Source organism: Colletotrichum orchidophilum (assembly GCF_001831195.1).
Source record: "Colletotrichum orchidophilum strain IMI 309357 chromosome Unknown Scaffold_27.1, whole genome shotgun sequence".
Classification (NCBI taxonomy): domain Eukaryota; kingdom Fungi; phylum Ascomycota; class Sordariomycetes; order Glomerellales; family Glomerellaceae; genus Colletotrichum; species Colletotrichum orchidophilum.
Window position 1 is genome coordinate 143,627 of NW_019172983.1, and position 17,707 is coordinate 161,333.

Here is a 17,707-nt window from a genome sequence, read left to right on the forward strand (position 1 = left end):
CCATACCTCCATGTCGAAATTGTACGCGGCAGAATAGCCCTGCTAATTTCAAAGCCACGTACACCTGAGACAGTTTTGTGTTGGACCTCTTCAATAAACCAAATTGACTTCGCCTTCCGAAGCCGTCCTCAAGGCCCAATCCTCGACCCGATCAAGGCCCCAAATACACGTGAACAAGTGCCTCGCAAACTCATCCACATCAGCCGCGGCTGCGTTATGAAGCAACCCGTCGCCATCAATAGAAGGCACAAAGAAATTTCGATCACCGCCGCCGTTGTCGTCACCGCTATCCTCCGACCCCGGACGGTCAGTCACACCGCCTGTATCTCGCCTGTTCCTGGGCCCAGCCGCCCGGCACAGCGCCGCCCAGCGCGGGGCCGAGGGCGCGTCCCATAATCCGCCGCGGGCGGTGAAGAGGGCTCCGCCGGCGCACTCGCCCCAGCGGCCTTTGAGGGCGTTGTACACGCCCAGCGTGCAGACGATGATGATCCAGGTGCGGCGGATGGATTCGGAGAGGACCCAGAGGTTCCAGGTCCAGAGGTCACAATTGAAGGAATCCACTTTCGGTTGTTTATGGTTGTTCTCGAGACTAGTTTTTCCCGTCGTGGCGTTGGTCGCCGCGGTGCTCTGGTCTGCAAGATCTGAGCTCTTTTGTGCCTGGCACTGCCAAGTCGAAGGGGGACACCGGTTCCCGTATAGAGTGTCGGCATCCCTCTGGGCAGATTTCCACAATTGCCTCGCCCAGAGATCCAGGGTCGGCAGATGTTCCTCGGCGGCGGCACGTTGACCGACCGAGCTGTCAAAGAGCCGGATGATGGTGTAGACGTAGAGCGCGTGGACGCGCGCTAGGTGGTCCCTCGTCTCCAGCAACGGGACAGACATGGAGTTGTCTTCGACGACGGGCTGGCTCGCCAGCAAGGCCGTGACCCGCTCGTCCAGGATGCGGTGGACAAAGGCCTCGTTCAGAGACGTCTTGTGAAAGTAGACGGAGGCCGTGGCGAAGGCGTCCTGGACGCAGGAGGGGAAGTAGTTGCCCTCGGCGTACAGGCTGCGGTGGATGAAGGGGTTGTGGCCCTCCATGACCCACCGCCGGACCCAGGCTTGCAGGCCGCGGGTGAAGTTGGTGAGGACGGAGACGGGGTAGGCGTCGCGCGGGGGTGCGGGCCAGTGGTCGATTCTCCAGGTCGAGGGGGCGAGGAACCATTGGCTTCCTGCGAGGGAGGCGGCTACCGAGGAGGAGAGGCGCGGGTAGGCGGGTTTCGTGGTGTAGTAGGGATGCTGCTGCGGGCTTGTTGCGGGGTTTGGAGGCGGGAGGGAGAAGGCGGCGGCGGCCGATGGTGGTCCCATGGCGAGCTGAAAGTTCGCGTTACCAAAGTCAAGGTCCGACCATGGCATGCTCCAGATGCTTGTTGCAAGGGGGGACGCGTCGAAGAGAAGTGTATCCGGCATTGTTGCCGGGACGGAGTGCTGGAGCGGTGCCGGTGGTGGTTGTGGTTCGGGGAATGGCCTGGACGCCTCGGGCCGCCGCCGTCGTTTTGTGACGGGGTAGTGGCAGTCCACGTCGCGGTCGTCACAACGGGAACATGAAGGGAGGCTCTTATCGCAGCGGCGTTTGGACTCTGTGCATGCTATGCATGCCTTTTGCTTTGAGAGGCGAGTCATAGCTCAAGATTTGTGCCCTCCGCAGCCGTATGGGTGAGGTGGGCAAGTTAGAGAGCTCGTCTGGCCAAGGTATGTTCGCTCCAGTGTGCGCCGTACCAGGTTCCCTCTGCTGTGTAACGTTGTGTCCCTCGTTGTATGGAGCCGGGTTTGTCATCACCAGGCTTTCGTGTTAGATTCGAGACTTGGATTGCTGAAGTGAATCCAGGAGAGGAGTGCTTTCGCGGTGGAGGATGGTGGTGGCATTTGTCAGCGCTAGGGACATGGGCGCGGGCTCGGCACGCCGTCAGCAGTGGTACGGAGTAGGGCCCCACCGCGCCGGTGCGGGTTTTGCGGGTTTTCGGCGGAAGAGTTGCGGGAAACTAGCGGGAACTCTATCGGGTCTTTTGCGGGTTTCGCGGCCACAGCGGTTTTAATTAGCCGGATTTGAACGGGTTTTATCGCGAAACGGCCTCGGATGACTTACTTGATGACAAACACCGTAGTGTACCATAACGTGGAGCGATCGATTGCGTCTTGCTGACTGAAAAGATGTCTGAAAACATGATGGTTTGCGTCACTGCTAGAATACGGTATAAGACAGCCGCGTTTTTGCTGGATGATGTCCAGCGATTGAATCCACACCACCAGCTTCTTCAGTCTTGACATCGGACAATCATCAACTACAACCCATCCCCTTTAGATCAATTACCTCCAAGAGACCTCCAACACTACTTTCATCATGGCCAGTGACGTTGGCGCCGCCGCTTTCGCAGCACTGACTTCCACCTCCATCTACCAGACCGGAATGACATTTACCAAGAAGGAGCACAAAGAGACTTACCCAACCATCTTCCCTTCCCGCCCAGAACTCTCCCAAGCTGGACGAACAATCCTCATCACCGGCGGTTCAGCCGGTATCGGCTTCGCCATTGCCAAGGGCTTCGCGCAGGCCCATGCCAAGCGCATCATCATCCTCGGCCGCCGCCAGAATCTTGTCAACGAAGCAGTCTCGGAGCTCAAGAAGGGGTTTCCCGAGGTGCAATTCGACGGCTACCCGAGCGACGTGGATGATCTCGCCGACGTGGAGAAGCTCTGGAAGGGCTTCGAGGAGGACGGCACTGTCATTGACGTCCTTGTGCTCAACGCTGCCAAGATTTCAGAGCATGGGGCCATCTTGTCTCTTGGAAGGGACGAGGTCTGGAGCTCATTCACCACAAATGTTCGCTCGCTCTTGGATCTCTCTGAGAGGTTTTACAAACAGAAGAACGGCGAAGGCCGTCAAAAGGTGTGTACTGTACTATCGGCGCAGTGCGCCAAAGGAAACAGGGCTAACAGTCTGATTAAAGTTCCTCGTCAACTTGTCCACAGAGGCCGTTCACAACTTTACCAAATCGGGTCCTTGGCCTGCTTACAGTGCCAGCAAGAACGCGGGAACGATGTTGATCCAGTCGATCGCCAAGGACACGCCTCCCGAGAAGATGCAGGTTATCAACTTCCATCCGGGCGTGGTGCATACCTCGGCTTTCAAGAACGCCGGGATCCCCGAGGACATTTATCCATTTGACCACGGTATGTACATGTATTTTTTTGGGGTGTGAGGAGAGGGGTTCTTGAGAAATTCATCCCAAGCATGCGTGTGCTAATAACTCCCGGTATTTATCAGTGGACTTGGCTGGGAATTTCGCCGTCTGGGCTGCCTCTGAGGAGGCGCGCTTTTTGCATGGCCGCTTCATCTGGGCGAAGTGGGATATTGATGAGCTCAGAAGCGGTGAGTTGGGAGAGAAGATCAAGCAGAACGACCACTATCTTAAAGTTGGCATCGTTGGACTTCAGGAGTGAGCATGTTTGTACGAGTACTGCGACACGCCGCTGCAAGACACGGTAACGGCCGGCTTGAATGCTACTTGTGTAGACTAGAAACCTCTCGTTAGTATATTTGATTGATTTTGCACCTTACGACTGCAAATTTCAAGGGCTTCAAATACCATTGTGCAACGACTTGAAACAGCTTGAGTCTGAATATGCGCTGGCAAAATTGACGGAGTCGTGAATAACGCCACGAGACTCCGAACATTGCCAGGCGGTGAAAAGCTTGGATTGCCAAGAGACAGTTGGAGTAAGGCTGGAACATTGGTTAAATACGGTGGCTTGAAACTCAGTCCACTCTTGTTATGAAGTATCTAGGCAGTCTCGTCTGCATCTGGCTAGTCCACCTCACTTCCTAATGTCGATGTCTTGTCCAAAGCTTCTAAATTCTAATTCCGAAAAATCCCAAAGGGGACATCAGGTTGCACGAGAAGACGTCATTCAACCATGATCTGCCTTTTCTAGCCCTCTCATCTGCGAGCGCTGCATACTCTCAATCTTAAGATGGGTCTGAAATGCTGTCTGTGTTCTGCATCTCCATCGAGATAGATACCGAGACTTCAGGTAACTCGCTTGACAGAGATCCTTCCCTTCGTGTTAATTAAGAGAGATTTCGGTCCATTTCGCTTTTCACGAGTTCCCATTTTGACTGCTTGGGCGGCGTGCAACTACCTAAAATAGTTCTACGCAGACTCATCTAGCTTAAAGACTAGCTTCACGATTTCCCCTGAATCGGTCCCTTAAGCCTCTTGAACCGAAACGAAACTAGCCTCATTTTGAACAAGTTTCCCCCAGCCAAACCTTTCTCCGAATAAGCTGTAAGTCATCCTCAACGAGGTTTTTGGCTTAGCTGAGGGGCTCGTCGCCACTTCACAAGCCACGACTAACATCCTCTCAAGGGCCAGGATGACGCCGTCATTCGTAGGGATGCCGCTCTGACAACGTACACTTCAGTTCTTGTGAAGCTTGTCTGCCTCGTGGTCGATCTTGTCATACATTTGTGCGCACTACGTAGAGCACTATGTAGAGCACGGCCGTGAGCGGCGGCGGCGAACTGAAGCCAGGAATCCTTCTTTTCATGCTTGAGATTAAGCTACACCATGATGATCAGGGGCACGAGATCCGTCTTCGATTATATTTATTCAGACGCGTGCCGCACTTCCGATCGCTTGACTTTTTCATCAGCTACAGCCCATTCTTGCAATTATTCATCAATTGACACTCATTCGTAAATCTCCATCAACAGTCTTTACCAAGCAAGCTTCACGATCCTTTCTCTCAACATGTATGCCAAGACCGCCCTGATCGCTGCCCTCGCCGGCTCTGCCACTGCCATCATCGACATCAGACCGAATCGTATCCGTCGCGATGTCCTCCCCAGTCAGACCGAGCTCTCCGCCGACCCATGCCTCAACGCTCTGGGCACAGTCTACGCCAACGCACCAACTGCTCCTCCCAAGATCCTCTCGTATGAGATGACTGCCCCTCCGCAAACCGACCCCTGCAGCGTCACTGTCCCCGCGGACCTGAGCGCCGACTACTCGAGCTATACTTCCGAAGTCCTCAGCTGGGTCGACGCCAACTCGGCCTCGATTGCATCAGCCCTGTCCTTTTGCTCCACCCTCACCGACTTGGAGACCGAGATCCCGGTCTGCACGGCAACCCGTAGCGTTGCTGCTGCTTCCGGTTCTTCGGCACCAAAGACCACGGCGGGCGGCGACTCTCCCTCCGCTACCAGCGAGATCAGGAGTGGAGCTGCCGCCGGCACGGGTGCCGGTGCCAGTGCGACAGATAGCAGCAGTAGTCCTTCACAGATTGCCGTCAATGCCGGACCTCGTGAGACCGGCATGATTGCTGCTGCTGCTCTTGCCGCCGGCTTCGTTGGTGTCGCTGCCTTTTTGTGAATGGGGAAGGGGGGCTGTTGCAACAAAAAGAGGCTGTTGGACTTGTACTTGTTGGGTTGTCAAAATTGTATATGTAAAGTTGAATTTTATACAAGAATCTACGTCGTCACTGTTGCGACTTGGCCACTATCTTAACCCCTGACATTTTGTTCTACTCGGAGAGAAGTCCAACCCAACCATTTATTTAAAAGGTCTGACGTTCCAGGGTGTCGCCACAGCCAAAGCCGTTGTGCACTTGGCCGCTAGAGCAGCTTTACCCTCAGTGCTGCTGGCGGAAACGCAAGGCGTGCCAATGTCACCCTTGATACCGTCGCACAGAATAACAGGGTCGCCCCCACAGGGGGTAGTGATGTTGAAGTTCTTGAACTGAATGTTGTCGCAGACGGCGTTGGGGTTGGTCGAGCAAGTGAGCCTGGCGACAGCACGGCCATACTTGCCGCTCGAGTATCCAGAAAAGTTCTCAAAGAGGATGTTGCTAATGTTCATCTGCGAAGGGTATGCTGCGCAGGTGGATGCGTTGATGTTGAAGTAGCACGAGTCAATGAAAGCCGTGTACTCGTTGTTCGCCTGCCAGAAGTTGCGAAAGGTGACATTGTCGATGAAGCCGTAGCCAATGTTGGGGCCGGCCCAGGTCTTGAGACGGGCGCCGTGCTGGCCGTTGAGCATCCAGACGTTTTCGATGACGACGTCCTGAACGAAGCTCTTCTCGCCGGCGTACTGGCCCAGGGATCCAATGGACTGTCCGTGGGTGCCGTTGCAGTACATGGTGTCGACGTGGATGTTGGTGGCGTTGGACTTGGGCGAGAAGCAGTCGTCGCCAATGTTGACCCAGGCACGCTTGACGCGGACATCTTCAACGTTCAAAGAGTCGAAAAAATCGGTGTTCTTGGGTTCGGCGGTGTGGTTGTTGGTCTCGGCAGTGACAATGACGTCCGTAAAGGAGATATCCTTGGCTGGGTGTTGTGTTAGTGCTGGCCACTCCAGGGCAATTCCAGTTGCACAACTTACATGTCACGATGAAGGTAGTCCAGCAAGGAGAGTCCTTGAAATGGATACCCTCAATGGCCAGTCCAGTCGCGTTCTCGGCATAGAACAGAATAGGACGGAGATAGGCATTCGTCGGATCCAGAATTCTGACAGTTGTTAGCGAAACAGTTGATTAGAGAAACGACAAGGAAACAAGAAGCTTACTCAAGACCGGCAAACTCGTTCCACCACCTCTGACCATTACCGTTCAGAACACCTTCGCCGTACAGCTTGACTTCCTTGCCTCCCCACTTCCAGAACATGATGGAGTTCTGGAACGGGTGGCGGAAGGCATTGGCCTGCCAGTACGGCGTGTCGTTGGTGAACTTGATCTCACCCTCCCAGTGGACATGCACATCATTGAGCCATGTCAGATCGAGCGGCTTGCCAATGATGAATGTCTGGTTGGCGGGCAGGTACAGAGTGCCACCGTTGTTGGCCTTCTTCAGGCCCTCGACAAACTCGTCAGAGATGTCATCCAGGTCGTTCTTGGAGGCCCGCAGCGTGTACGTCTTGCGGCAGCCCCTAGCGCGCTTCTCGTAAGGGTGCTTGACGCGAAACTCCTCCACGTTACGAGGGACACCGGCCGGAATCAACTCGGCCGAGTAGGCAAGGGCGCTACCGACAGCCGCCAGAACGGCGAAGATGGACGAGACTCTCATGGCTGCGTGTGAAACTGGGTAGTGAGAGGGAAACACACACGCGTTGAGTAGGATTGCCAAGTGAGGTGCCAAGGGAGGAGCCAAGAGAGGAGGCTGCTCGGGGGGAGGTGATCAGCCATCCAGAACAACTCCCAGAGCGCGAGCGCCTTCATATACTCGTGCCGCTTGGCAATGGACCTGCATCGCCAAGTCGCCATTCTGCCCAATTGCTCTACATACCAAGGGAGCATCATCACTCGTAACAGCTCTTCGACTCTGAAAATGTTCAAAATCCCTCCAAACTTGGGGTAGCATGGCAGGGGGAGGGAGAATAAGCAGCTAGTTGCGGCGATATCAATTGAAGCTAGTCTCGCTTCGCCCAGCCATCTGGAAATAACCAGAACGCACTGCACGAAGGAGAAACAACACGGCCCATTCCACCTATCAAGCCCTCGTCTCTCCTCCCGTCCAGCGTCCTGCATCAGTACATGACTCCATCCGCATAATCAGCAGACCGCCGCACCGGGTCTCTCGCCGGCCTCGCAGTGGCCCCAGCCGTGGCCCATGGGGTTGGACGGTTAACCAGCCTCGAACCCCATCGCGACGAGGGGGACAAGGGGGGAGAAGTTGGGGAAGATGGCAAGCCAACGAGCTCTAGCAGTCTAGCAGAGGTGGATTCGGAGATTGTGCAGGTGGCCTGCATGTCGGTTCCCGGGGTCGACTGCGCCGTCTGGTCTACGCGAGCAACTGATTGATGGAAATATCTCGACCGTGGTCACCGGAGAAAAGTAGCCAACAATCGGATGGATTCGACTTGCGCCGTTAGTGGAGAATCCCCCGCACAGAGCCCAATTTCCCCCAGTTATCCATCTCTTTATTGGAAACTTCCTCCCCTGTCGTCCCCCGCGTCGTCGTGAAGTGGATAGTGGATTGTGGAGGAACCGGGGAGGGCTGGCCAAGAAAGGAGTCCTGTCCGTGGTGCCGACGCCCCAAAGCTTTAGTCATTTAGGTCGTTGTCTTGGCCACTTGGCATTTCTTTATTGCCAAGAAATACCACGTCTTGATTTCCGGAGATAATTGCCGCTGAGGTGAATGCCAAGGCTTCATTCAATCTTGACCAACATCGCCTTCACACCGCGCCTGGCGATGCCTGGAGAACAGCGGTTGCGACAACTTCATTCCGCGGTCTCCGAATTGAACTGGTTCAAAAGCTGAATAGGGATCATTTGCTCTATACCAGACGGAAACTTACATCACTCTCAGGCTAAGGTACATCAAGACCCTCATCCAAATCACAGCTCTTCAAGCGCCAGGTCCCCGGTCGTAACGTCGGTCAGGACCTCAATCAGAGCAACTATATCATCTGCAATCTTTTCCGCCACTGCGAGGTCCCAGATGGTGTCGTCATACATGACCTTCAGTATATGACGATCACCCAGCGACTTGGACACTTCTACAACCAACGCATAGGGCTGATACATGCGCACCTTTGACTTGGCCATGACAAGCCACCGGTAGCGACCGTTGGGGTCGTCCTTGGCCGCCGGCTCGAATGGCTGAGAGAGAAACAAGACTCGATTGCCATGTGTCCCGCGAGACAGACCAGTCACGCCGTAAATGTCGTCGAGGCCGACGAGACCGTTCTCAGTCACATCCCAGAAGTCGTCCTGTAGCTTCGCGAGGAAGTCACGCACTGACTCCTTCGAATCAACGGGCGTTCGGAATGGCAGAAAGTTGGCCAGCGTGCCGTTGATTGATTGGGGATCCGGCAGCGCTACGTTGCGACCGCTCAGCAAGTAATCGAAGCGGACATCCGTAGTGTCGGTTGCTGCAGCAAGCCAAAGGGAGAATGCCCCTTGGAAGATGATGCTCGGAGTGACACCAAGCCGAGAAGCTGCTACGTCAATGTTTGTGGTGTCGACGTCTCTCCGCAAGCTGGCAGTGATCTTGGGCGATGACGCCGCAGCGAGATCCTGACCATGCAGCTGCTGGTCGACGGGCCCCAAACCATCCATCTTTGCTTTCCAGTAACCAAGGCAAGACGTCTTGTCTTCTGCAAAGACATGTTGAGAGAAGTCGCGGAACTCGACCGGCGGCGGCACGCTCTCGCCTCGAAGAATGGCGCCAAAGTGCTCATCAAACACACGCAGTAATGTCCCGTCGTATACGGCGTGATCCATCTTGATGACGAGGTCCCAAGATGCATCGCTGTGGGTTATGACGGCATATTTGATGAATGGACGACCAAACTCAAAACGAGCCTGCCAAAACTCTTCAACGAAGCTCGAAGACTCTGCCTCGGAGTCCAGGGCCACCTGGGTAACGTTCAATTGTGGGCTGCGAAGAACAACACCGACCCAGCCAGCTTCCAGGGTCTCGAGCCATGTCGTCCGCAATATCTCGTTGAGCTCCGTGAGACGAGTAGTTGCTTGAATCCACGTATCTGGGTCAACGTCTGCCGTCATACGTCGCACAGTTTGCAGCGCCCACATTTGCGATTCTCGGCTGCCCTGTTTGAGAAACTCTGCTTGGCCGGGCGGGCATGGATACGCTGGGAGAATTGTTAGCTAGGGGTCTGAATGGAACTGTCATAAGCAAATACTGACCATGGTCGACAACTTTATCCCATGTCAATCCCTTCTCTTGGGAAGCTATCTTGACGGCTTGGGGAACCTCGAAAGACCGCTTGACCACCGGGCCGCGCGCTTCGGTCTTGCGCAAGTTTGAAGCCATATCTTTTAGCTTGGGGGCCTTCAGAATATCAAGCACCGTCAGCGAGTATCCTACCCGCCGCAATTGGCCCGTAAGGCTGATGGCCGAGATCGAATCACCACCAAGCGTGAAGAAGTTCGCCTCGCGTCCGATCTGACTCTGGGGGACGCCGAAGATGTCAACCCAGACAAGCTCCAAGACCTCTTCAGATGCTGTCTGGACTGGAATGACCTCGTGGTCCTCGCCAGGGGTCTCGAGCACGCATTGCGCCAAGTACTCCCTTTCGAGTTCGTTGGCCAATAGTTTGAGTGCTTTGCGATCAACTTTGCGCGAGGGCAGCGTGGGCAAGGCACTCATCGGGACAACAAACTTTGGAACCATGTACGTCGCCAGTGAACTCAGATTTTCACGCAGCTCAGCAAGAGAGCCTCGGAAAGTGGACGGATCTTGAACGCCAGATGCGCCCACGGCTGCAGACGCTTCGTCAAAGACGCAGAATGCAATCAGATGAGCCTTGCCCTGAATATCGGTAGCCAATGCCACGGTATCCTTGACGAGTCCGGACCGGCGAATGGAGTTTTCGACCTCACCAAGTTCGATGCGATGGCCGTGGATCTTGACTTGGTTGTCCTTTCGTCCAAGGCACTCGATCTCACCCCCGGGAAGCCAGCGCGCCAAGTCTCCTGTACGATAGATGCGTGCACCCAGAAATTTGCTGTCGACATAGGCCGCCTCTGTCAAGTCGAGTCGGTTCATGTAACCGTCGGTAACTTGAGGTCCTGCAATGCAGAGCTCGCCAATCGCGCCGTATGGTACCAGCGTTTCCCCTTCTGGGCTGAGGATGAATGCCATGACCGTCGGGAAGGGAGCGCCAATGTTGCCAATGCGATGGCTCGTGACTTTCGATGACGGCTCGATGCTCTTAGTCGTCACAACCATGGACGTCTCCGTCGGGCCGTACACGTTCAAGATCTTGCAGTGAGGGCTCCAGACATCAACCACGTCTGGAGTTAGGGGTTCCCCGCCCACAATCAGAGTCTCAAAGCCAGGGACGTCTTCAGGGCTGAAGAGCTTCGCGACCGTTGGTGTGATGATTGCCTGCCTCACATTCATCCGATTGATACATCCAGCAATATCGGAAAGCAAGGTTTCAGTGGGCGCCATGCAGAGTGTACCGCCGGTGCTAAGCGTGTTGAAGAAGTCTTGCACAGAGGCGTCGAAGACGTAGTTGGCGAACTGCAGAGTGCGCCATGTGCCCTGAAATCGGCCCTCGACCTGTGCCATACTGGTGACGGCAGCCGCGGCAGCTCGGTGAGGCACCATGACCCCCTTGGGCATGCCAGTGCTGCCAGATGTGTAGATCATGTATGCGAGGTTGTCGGGCGTTGTGAGTGTGGTCGGCCGAACATTTGCATCGGATCCGTTGCTCGTGACACTGCTCAGCATTTCGGGACTTGGCATGACCAAGGTTTCGATGCCATAAAGTTTCTTGACGTAAACACCAAAGTCTGCATGCTGTGGATGAGCCACGAGAAGCTTCGCTCTGGTATCAGAAACCACAAAGCCATTTCTTTCATTCGGGTTGTCTGGACTCAGAGGGACATATGCTCCTCCCGCCTTCATGACGCCTAGTATGGCAACCATCATGTCGACTGACTTTTCAAGCATGAGAGGCACCAGATCTCCTGGAAAGACGCCATGAGCAATGAGAGTGTGGGCAAATCGGTTCGAAACTTCGTCGAGGTGTGCATACGACACAATGTCTTTGCCATCGAAATCGATGGCAACAGCATCCGGAGCACTGGCTGCGATCCTCTCAAATGCACTATGGAGGAGCTCTGCTTCAGGAACTTGAAGCCGTGTGCGATTCGAAAGCGTGTTGGACGTGTAGTCCGTCTCTGCATTGCCCAGTACTGACACGGACGTAAGCTTCGTGTCAGGTTGACTCAGTAAAATGTTCAGGATTTTGATAAAGGATTCTTTGAGGAATTCCAGCCTGCGAGGTTCCATCGTACTGATCAAACGAATGGTAGTTGTCGTTGCCTCCTCTACTTCAAGCACAGTGGTATCAGAGCCAGACGCCCACTGAGGTCGACGGCCATGCATCCGGAAAACCTCTTCAACGTTTGGTCCTGGACCACTCTCCGTGTCGCCCTGGCTGACAAGAATATTGACAAGTGTGTCGAGTGCTTGACTGGGCAGGTTTCCAGCACGCATAGCGCCAACGATCCCAAATTGCGAATGTTTAAGCAGTTGGGCGAACCCTGATAGTGTCTTCTTCAAATGATCTCTGACGGTCGAGTTGGGATCGACTTTGACGCGTTGGGGCACCGAGGTCATGGTCGGACCGTCGATTTCATGTATGCCGGCCACGGGAACCTCCCTTCCGGAGATCGTTGTTGCAAATGTGACATCGTCGCTCCGCAAATGGTGGGAAAGCAGAATCGACCAGGCACTGTAGACCACTGCGCCAAGTGTAGAACCAATACCTCGAGCTTGCTCGCTGACACTGAAACTGAGTCCAACTTCAATCTTGCTGGCTTCCTCGCCCGGGGAGTGATTCAACTTCGCAGTCTGCGCCCCCTCGAGATAATTCGCCCAAAATATCTCGTTGGCGGTGTTGTCTTGGGACTGCAGATGTCTGGCAAAGTTGCTGAAGGCTGGCCGGTTTATGGTGGACTTGCCCAGATAGACTGATGCCACATCTTCGTACAGAAACTTGTGAGACCAGTAGTCAAAGAGCGAGTGATGCATTGTGACAATCAGGACTTTACCAGTGAGAACTGTGACCTTCCATAGAGGGGCGTCCAATTCCCACTGTTGAGTCTTTCTATGCAGAGTGAAGGACTCTAGGGACTCTAAGGACTCGTGCCACGGAAGAGATAAATCGTTGCGAATCGTCTGCAAAAAAGATCGTTTGTGTGGAAGGAAGACCGCGCGGAGGATGTCCCGAGTACGAAATACTTGGTTAAAACTCTCTCTCAATTTTCGCAGGTCGACCCCACTAACATCCCAAGTTCGAGAATAAGTATACGGATCGGATGGTGTGTTCAAAGACGCCAACATAGTCTCCTGGAATGGTGTAGCAGGATAGGCGTCAATGATGTTCGAGTTACGTTGCAAGTCGGAAGCAAGAAGAGGGTCTGCAACAAGCGCGAAAGAGGCTGGTTCTTGCTGAGACTCGGCGTTGAAAGCTTGTGACCGAGCTGCCACTGTTTCAAGAGATGCTCCCCCCAGAATCTCACTCAGGTCGACGGATAGGCCAGCTTTCCGAAGCTCAGAGACAGCCTTGATGGCTTCAATGGATGATCCACCCAAGTCTGTGAACGAGTGCGATCGTTTGATGGCTGATGGGCCGATACTCAGAACGCTTGACCAAGCCAATGCGATGGCCACCTCCGTGTCGTCGGCAACGCTGTCAACAACATAATCATCGTCGTCAGTCTCCATGAGTTTAGCGAACCCAGTGGTTCCTAGCTCCTCGGCTGAGTTCCGTAGGTGAGCGTAGTTGATCTTCCCATTGGCATTCTTGGGAATCTCCGTGACAGGGAACCAGATGCTGGGCACCATGTAGCCAGGCAAACTCTGGTGCAAGTGCTCTCTGGCCGCGATCACCGAAGTTCTAAAAATCGCGTCGCTTGCAAGAACCACAGCTGAAGCCAGTATTTTACGATCATTCAGGCTGATGCCCAGAGTGACAGATGCGCTGACGGCACCAATAGAGCGCAACAGTCGGTCAACCTCTGCAGGTTCGACCTTCTGGCCATTGATCTTGACTTGCATGTCCGCTCGTCCCAGGATCTCGATCTGGCCATCTGCAAGTCGACGGGCTCTATCACCTGTCCGGTAAAGTTTGCCAGCACCAAACGGGTTGTCGACGAAGGCGCGCGCTGTGAGTGCTGCTTCATTGAGGTAGCCTTCAGCGAGCTGTGGACCAGCAAGACAGAGCTCACCCGCGACAAGTAAAGGCGCAAGCTGTCCGTTCCCTTGGCCAAGTATGAATGCGTCCGTGGTATCGGCTGGAGACCCAACTATGCGATGGTTGAAGGTGCTTCCTGATGACAGCTGGATTTCTTTTCCAAAATTGAGCTGGGTACACTCGCTGAGCCCATAGGTGTTCCTAAGACGTAGGCCATTTTGCGCCGACCAAATCTCAACAAGATCCTGCGGAATTTGCTCGCCCACCAGAGTGATTTGCTTGAGACCGGGGACGTCACTTGGCTGCAAAAGTGACAGAGCAGATGGAGTAATGCCAAGGGAGTCGACCGAGAACTTGTTGATGACACTGGCAAGATCATCGGTCAGGGACTCCTTGCTGGCAAGGATTAAGGTGGCTCCATGCACAAGCGTGCCCAGAATAGTACGTTGAGCGGCGCTGAAGCTGGGATTGTAAAACAGAAGCCATCGTTCAAGCTCGTTCAGTGATTGATGTGCCATGCCGCTTGTAGCAGCACGATGTGTAAGGACAGCACCTTTCGGCTTTCCTGTGCTGCCAGATGTGTAAATCACATAGCAACGGTCTTCGGGGTGAATCTCGATGCCAAGATTGCTCAACTCATCAGGTGAAGGACCAGACAAATTATGTCTAGAAGAATGGAGCACATGCTGGATGTCTCTGGCGTTTTCGAGCACATTAGCAAACCGATGGCTGGCCAAAACGGTGGCTGGTTTGAGGTCGTCAATGATCTGCTCAAGGCGGTTGGACGGTGTGTCGGGATCGAGAACCGTGTAGGCTGCGCCAGATTTGAGTACGGCCAAGATCGCGATGACGAGCTCCAAGGATCTCTCGGCGAGGATGGGTACGTATGATCCCCTTGTTAACTTCAGTCTTCTCGCAAGCAAATTGGCTTGGCTGTTGAGCTCGAGGAACGTGACAGGTGCACTGCCCTCCGACTCAACTGCGATTCTCTCGGGGAAGGCAGCGGCGGTTTTCTCGAACAGAGCCGGGATAGTCGTGGGTTCAGCAGTGCGCGTAGCCAGCGACTGCGACATGATGAATCGTTGCTCATCCTCAGACGTTAGATCAGAGGCCACCAGCTTGCAGTCGTCTGCAAGCTTCAACTTGGATGCAGCACTAACGATACCGGAAACGAAGTGCTGAAGTACAACCTCAATCTCTTCAAGAGGGATGTAAGCCTTGCACTTGAGAGTAAGCCTCAGCACGCCGCTATCGCTGATGCATAGAACGACGGGAAACTGTCGCAGTCCAGGAGCAATACATGGCGTGTTTGTCGTTTGACTATAACTGACAGCAGTCTCCACTAAACGGACGTTCTCGGCGTGGCGTTGAATCTCTTTGAGTCCTACGAAGGCATGACGACCAGCTTCGCTGTGATACAAGTCGAGAGCCTTGGAAGCCTCACGGATGGCGAGGCCCTGATCGTCTGCAACGTGGAAGCGGACGGGATATGTCTGATCAACACATCCGACGCAGGTGTCTGAGCCGATGAAGCTTTCGTCTCGTCGAACTGTACCAAAAACGACATCGTCGGAGCCAGTATGAGTACGGATGACATGTGCCCACACGACCTCGAAGAATGTCTGACGCCAAGAGCCCAGGCCGTGGTGAGCTTCGAGGTCGTTCAGCTGCGCTAGTTCCGGTCCACTGATGACAGCACTGACACCATGCCTATCTCTGGTGATGTTTTGGGACTGTCCACCAGCGTGAGCGCCAAATACAGACTGCGGGACAGTGTCGGCGAGGGTCTCAATCCAGAAAGCTCTAGAGGCTTTGATGTTCTTTCTTTGTTGGTCGATATATCGGACATATGTGGCGAATCCGGCAGTCTCGAGGCTTGGCAACCCATGTACTTGAAGAGCGTAGTCGAGCTTGATCATGTGCAAAGACGTTGTATCGATCAAAGCTCGATGGAAATGAAGCACCAGGCTAATTCCATCCCGGCGGCGAGTGCTCTCAACTGTCACGTATGCTGGAGTCTCGCTGAGTTCAATGGAACTCTTCTCAGGATGATTCCACCTGATGCCTTCAACACGTCGGAGGACGACGACCTGCGGTTGGCCTGATTTGGTATCAATCATGATGTAGGATCGGAGGCAGACATCTGGTTGAGAAGTATGTCAGGACTGGGCGAATGGTAAAAGGAATAACAAAGAGAGACAGGAGAAAACTTACGGTGTGAGGCCAGAGAATTCCAGGCATTGAAGATATTTTCGAGACCAAAGGAAGATGGCTTCCCGGAAAAGAGCTCAACTTCCGCCCATTGGACATCTTCGCCGAGAATGTCTCGTTGGATCTCCGTCGCAGGGAAACGGGCCTCAACCTCCGAAAAGGCTAACGCACTTTCCTTGCTGTAGAGCTTGTCGTGGATGCCAAAGGCAAGATCATCTGGGCTAGGGAGGAAAAAGTCCTCATGCTTTTCGATGTGACGAATCAACTGCATCGTAGCAGCTTCTGGCTCATAGATAGCAGGGATTCCAGAATGGGAAAGAATCTAGAAAAGAGATTGACGGTGTTATACCTCGAAAGAAAAAATCTTATTGGGTTCAATGGGTTATTCCAGGAGATTGCTTTCTTCTACCATGAGTGCGGCATTCAGTTTATAAATGACACCAGTTTGAATGAGAGGGGATTTTTCTACTTTGATATCGATCTTTCGTAGGCCCAGAAGATCTAACGGATTGTGGCAAGGCTCCATATCCATGCGCTAAACGGGAGTTCAGTCTACGTACATCTCAAGATATCTACACCACTCTCATCTCACAGCCACCCTCACGCGAAAGCAATTTGGGGTTCCCATGTCATCATCTGCAGCAAGCTTCACAAATGCCAGTCTGGCCATCAGTCGATTTCCTGTTGCGCAAGGAAACGGATCCCGTCAACTTCCTGAAGAATTGCGAAAGTAGTGACGAGAACCCTGTCAAAAGTCCAGCGGTTGTGTTAGGATAGCTTCAAGTCACATCGTGGGCTCTTGATGGCCGAGATATGGCGTGCTTACTTGAAACCTTGACATTGGTAAGTTGTCTTCAACTTTCCAAGTATGCCTCAGATCAGGCGATACGCCGATATGGATACGCTTACGAGTCAAAATACCGGACCGGGTGACCGGACAACAACTTCACATCAATACCAAGGGTTAGAGCCGGGCAACTTTGTGCCGGTGTCACTCCTGATGGTAGTCGATGTCATTACGTGATACATCTGGAGAAATTGGCCAAGACTCATCTCATTATTCACAAGCGTCCAGCTAGCTGCAGATTCCAGCTTGAGTCAGTCTTGGCGGAGTTACAATCGTTTTCCGGCCAAACCGGTCAAGTTCTCATCTTCTTGCCCAGCTTGAAGGTCGCCGATATCTACAAGGAGCCCTAAACGACTTTGTGACGGCACTTCTGCTGCTGCATGAACAGTTACACTCGGCATGGAGGCTGTAGGAAAATGGCTCATCGGGGCGTGATGAAGAAACATTCTGGGCCTCATAGACTGCCCGAAAAATGACTTCTTCCAGCCCTATTCGAATTCAAAGGAAATTTTTGACGATGATCGAGTTTCTACTCGCCAGCATGTGCCGCAGCAAGCGGAAAAATTCCGAGAATCGCCGATTTCAGCCGTTTCGCATAAGTCATAAAGGATGGCGACATGAGAAGGGATATGCGTGTAGGCTGCTTGTTGAATCCGACGAGTCATCTTCCATCACGAAATAGATGTGATATATCCTGGTCAAGAGATCTCGTCGGTCGTAAGACTCGCATCAAGACTGGGATGTCGTTCGAGATGTCGAGCGGAAGCGCGGCAGGGGCGATGTAGGTAGTCCTTAAGGATGTCAACCCATGTTGCGCATGAGAGGAGTCTACCGCTAGCCACTTTGTCGATCTGAGAAGCCGTAGTCAATAACACGAGGTAAAAGATTGCTTAATAGGGGTACTCATCATCCTAAAAAGACCCACATGGGCTGAAAAAGT

At 53.7% G+C, this 17,707-nt stretch overlaps 5 protein-coding genes across 5 annotated transcripts; 2 read left to right on the forward strand and 3 right to left on the reverse strand.

Annotated features, from left to right (window-relative positions):
- Window positions 1–90: 90 nt before the first annotated feature.
- On the reverse strand, window positions 91–1,662 carry CORC01_04206 (uncharacterized protein; the record flags this gene model as incomplete). The annotated part of the gene is made up of 1 exon (XM_022615854.1): window positions 91–1,662. The coding sequence occupies one exon, from the start codon at window positions 1,660–1,662 to the stop codon at window positions 91–93; it is 1,572 nt and encodes a 523-aa protein (XP_022477599.1).
- A 718-nt stretch (window positions 1,663–2,380) lies between these two features.
- On the forward strand, window positions 2,381–3,480 carry CORC01_04207 (short-chain dehydrogenase; the record flags this gene model as incomplete). The annotated part of the gene is made up of 3 exons (XM_022615855.1): window positions 2,381–2,926; window positions 2,988–3,210; window positions 3,305–3,480. 3 exons carry the CDS (start codon window positions 2,381–2,383, stop codon window positions 3,478–3,480), a joined length of 945 nt encoding a protein of 314 aa, XP_022477600.1.
- Window positions 3,481–4,790: 1,310 nt separating this feature from the next.
- CORC01_04208 (infection structure specific protein) lies at window positions 4,791–5,411 on the forward strand (the record flags this gene model as incomplete). The annotated part of the gene is made up of 1 exon (XM_022615856.1): window positions 4,791–5,411. One exon carries the CDS (start codon window positions 4,791–4,793, stop codon window positions 5,409–5,411), a length of 621 nt encoding a protein of 206 aa, XP_022477601.1.
- Window positions 5,412–5,591: 180 nt separating this feature from the next.
- On the reverse strand, window positions 5,592–7,099 carry CORC01_04209 (glycosyl hydrolase family 28; the record flags this gene model as incomplete). The annotated part of the gene is made up of 3 exons (XM_022615857.1): window positions 5,592–6,364; window positions 6,420–6,544; window positions 6,603–7,099. 3 exons carry the CDS (start codon window positions 7,097–7,099, stop codon window positions 5,592–5,594), a joined length of 1,395 nt encoding a protein of 464 aa, XP_022477602.1.
- Window positions 7,100–8,370: 1,271 nt separating this feature from the next.
- Window positions 8,371–16,191, reverse strand: CORC01_04210 (uncharacterized protein; the record flags this gene model as incomplete). Its single annotated transcript, XM_022615858.1, has 3 exons — window positions 8,371–9,629; window positions 9,685–15,852; window positions 15,924–16,191. The coding sequence occupies 3 exons, from the start codon at window positions 16,189–16,191 to the stop codon at window positions 8,371–8,373; spliced, it is 7,695 nt and encodes a 2,564-aa protein (XP_022477603.1).
- Window positions 16,192–17,707: the final 1,516 nt, after the last annotated feature.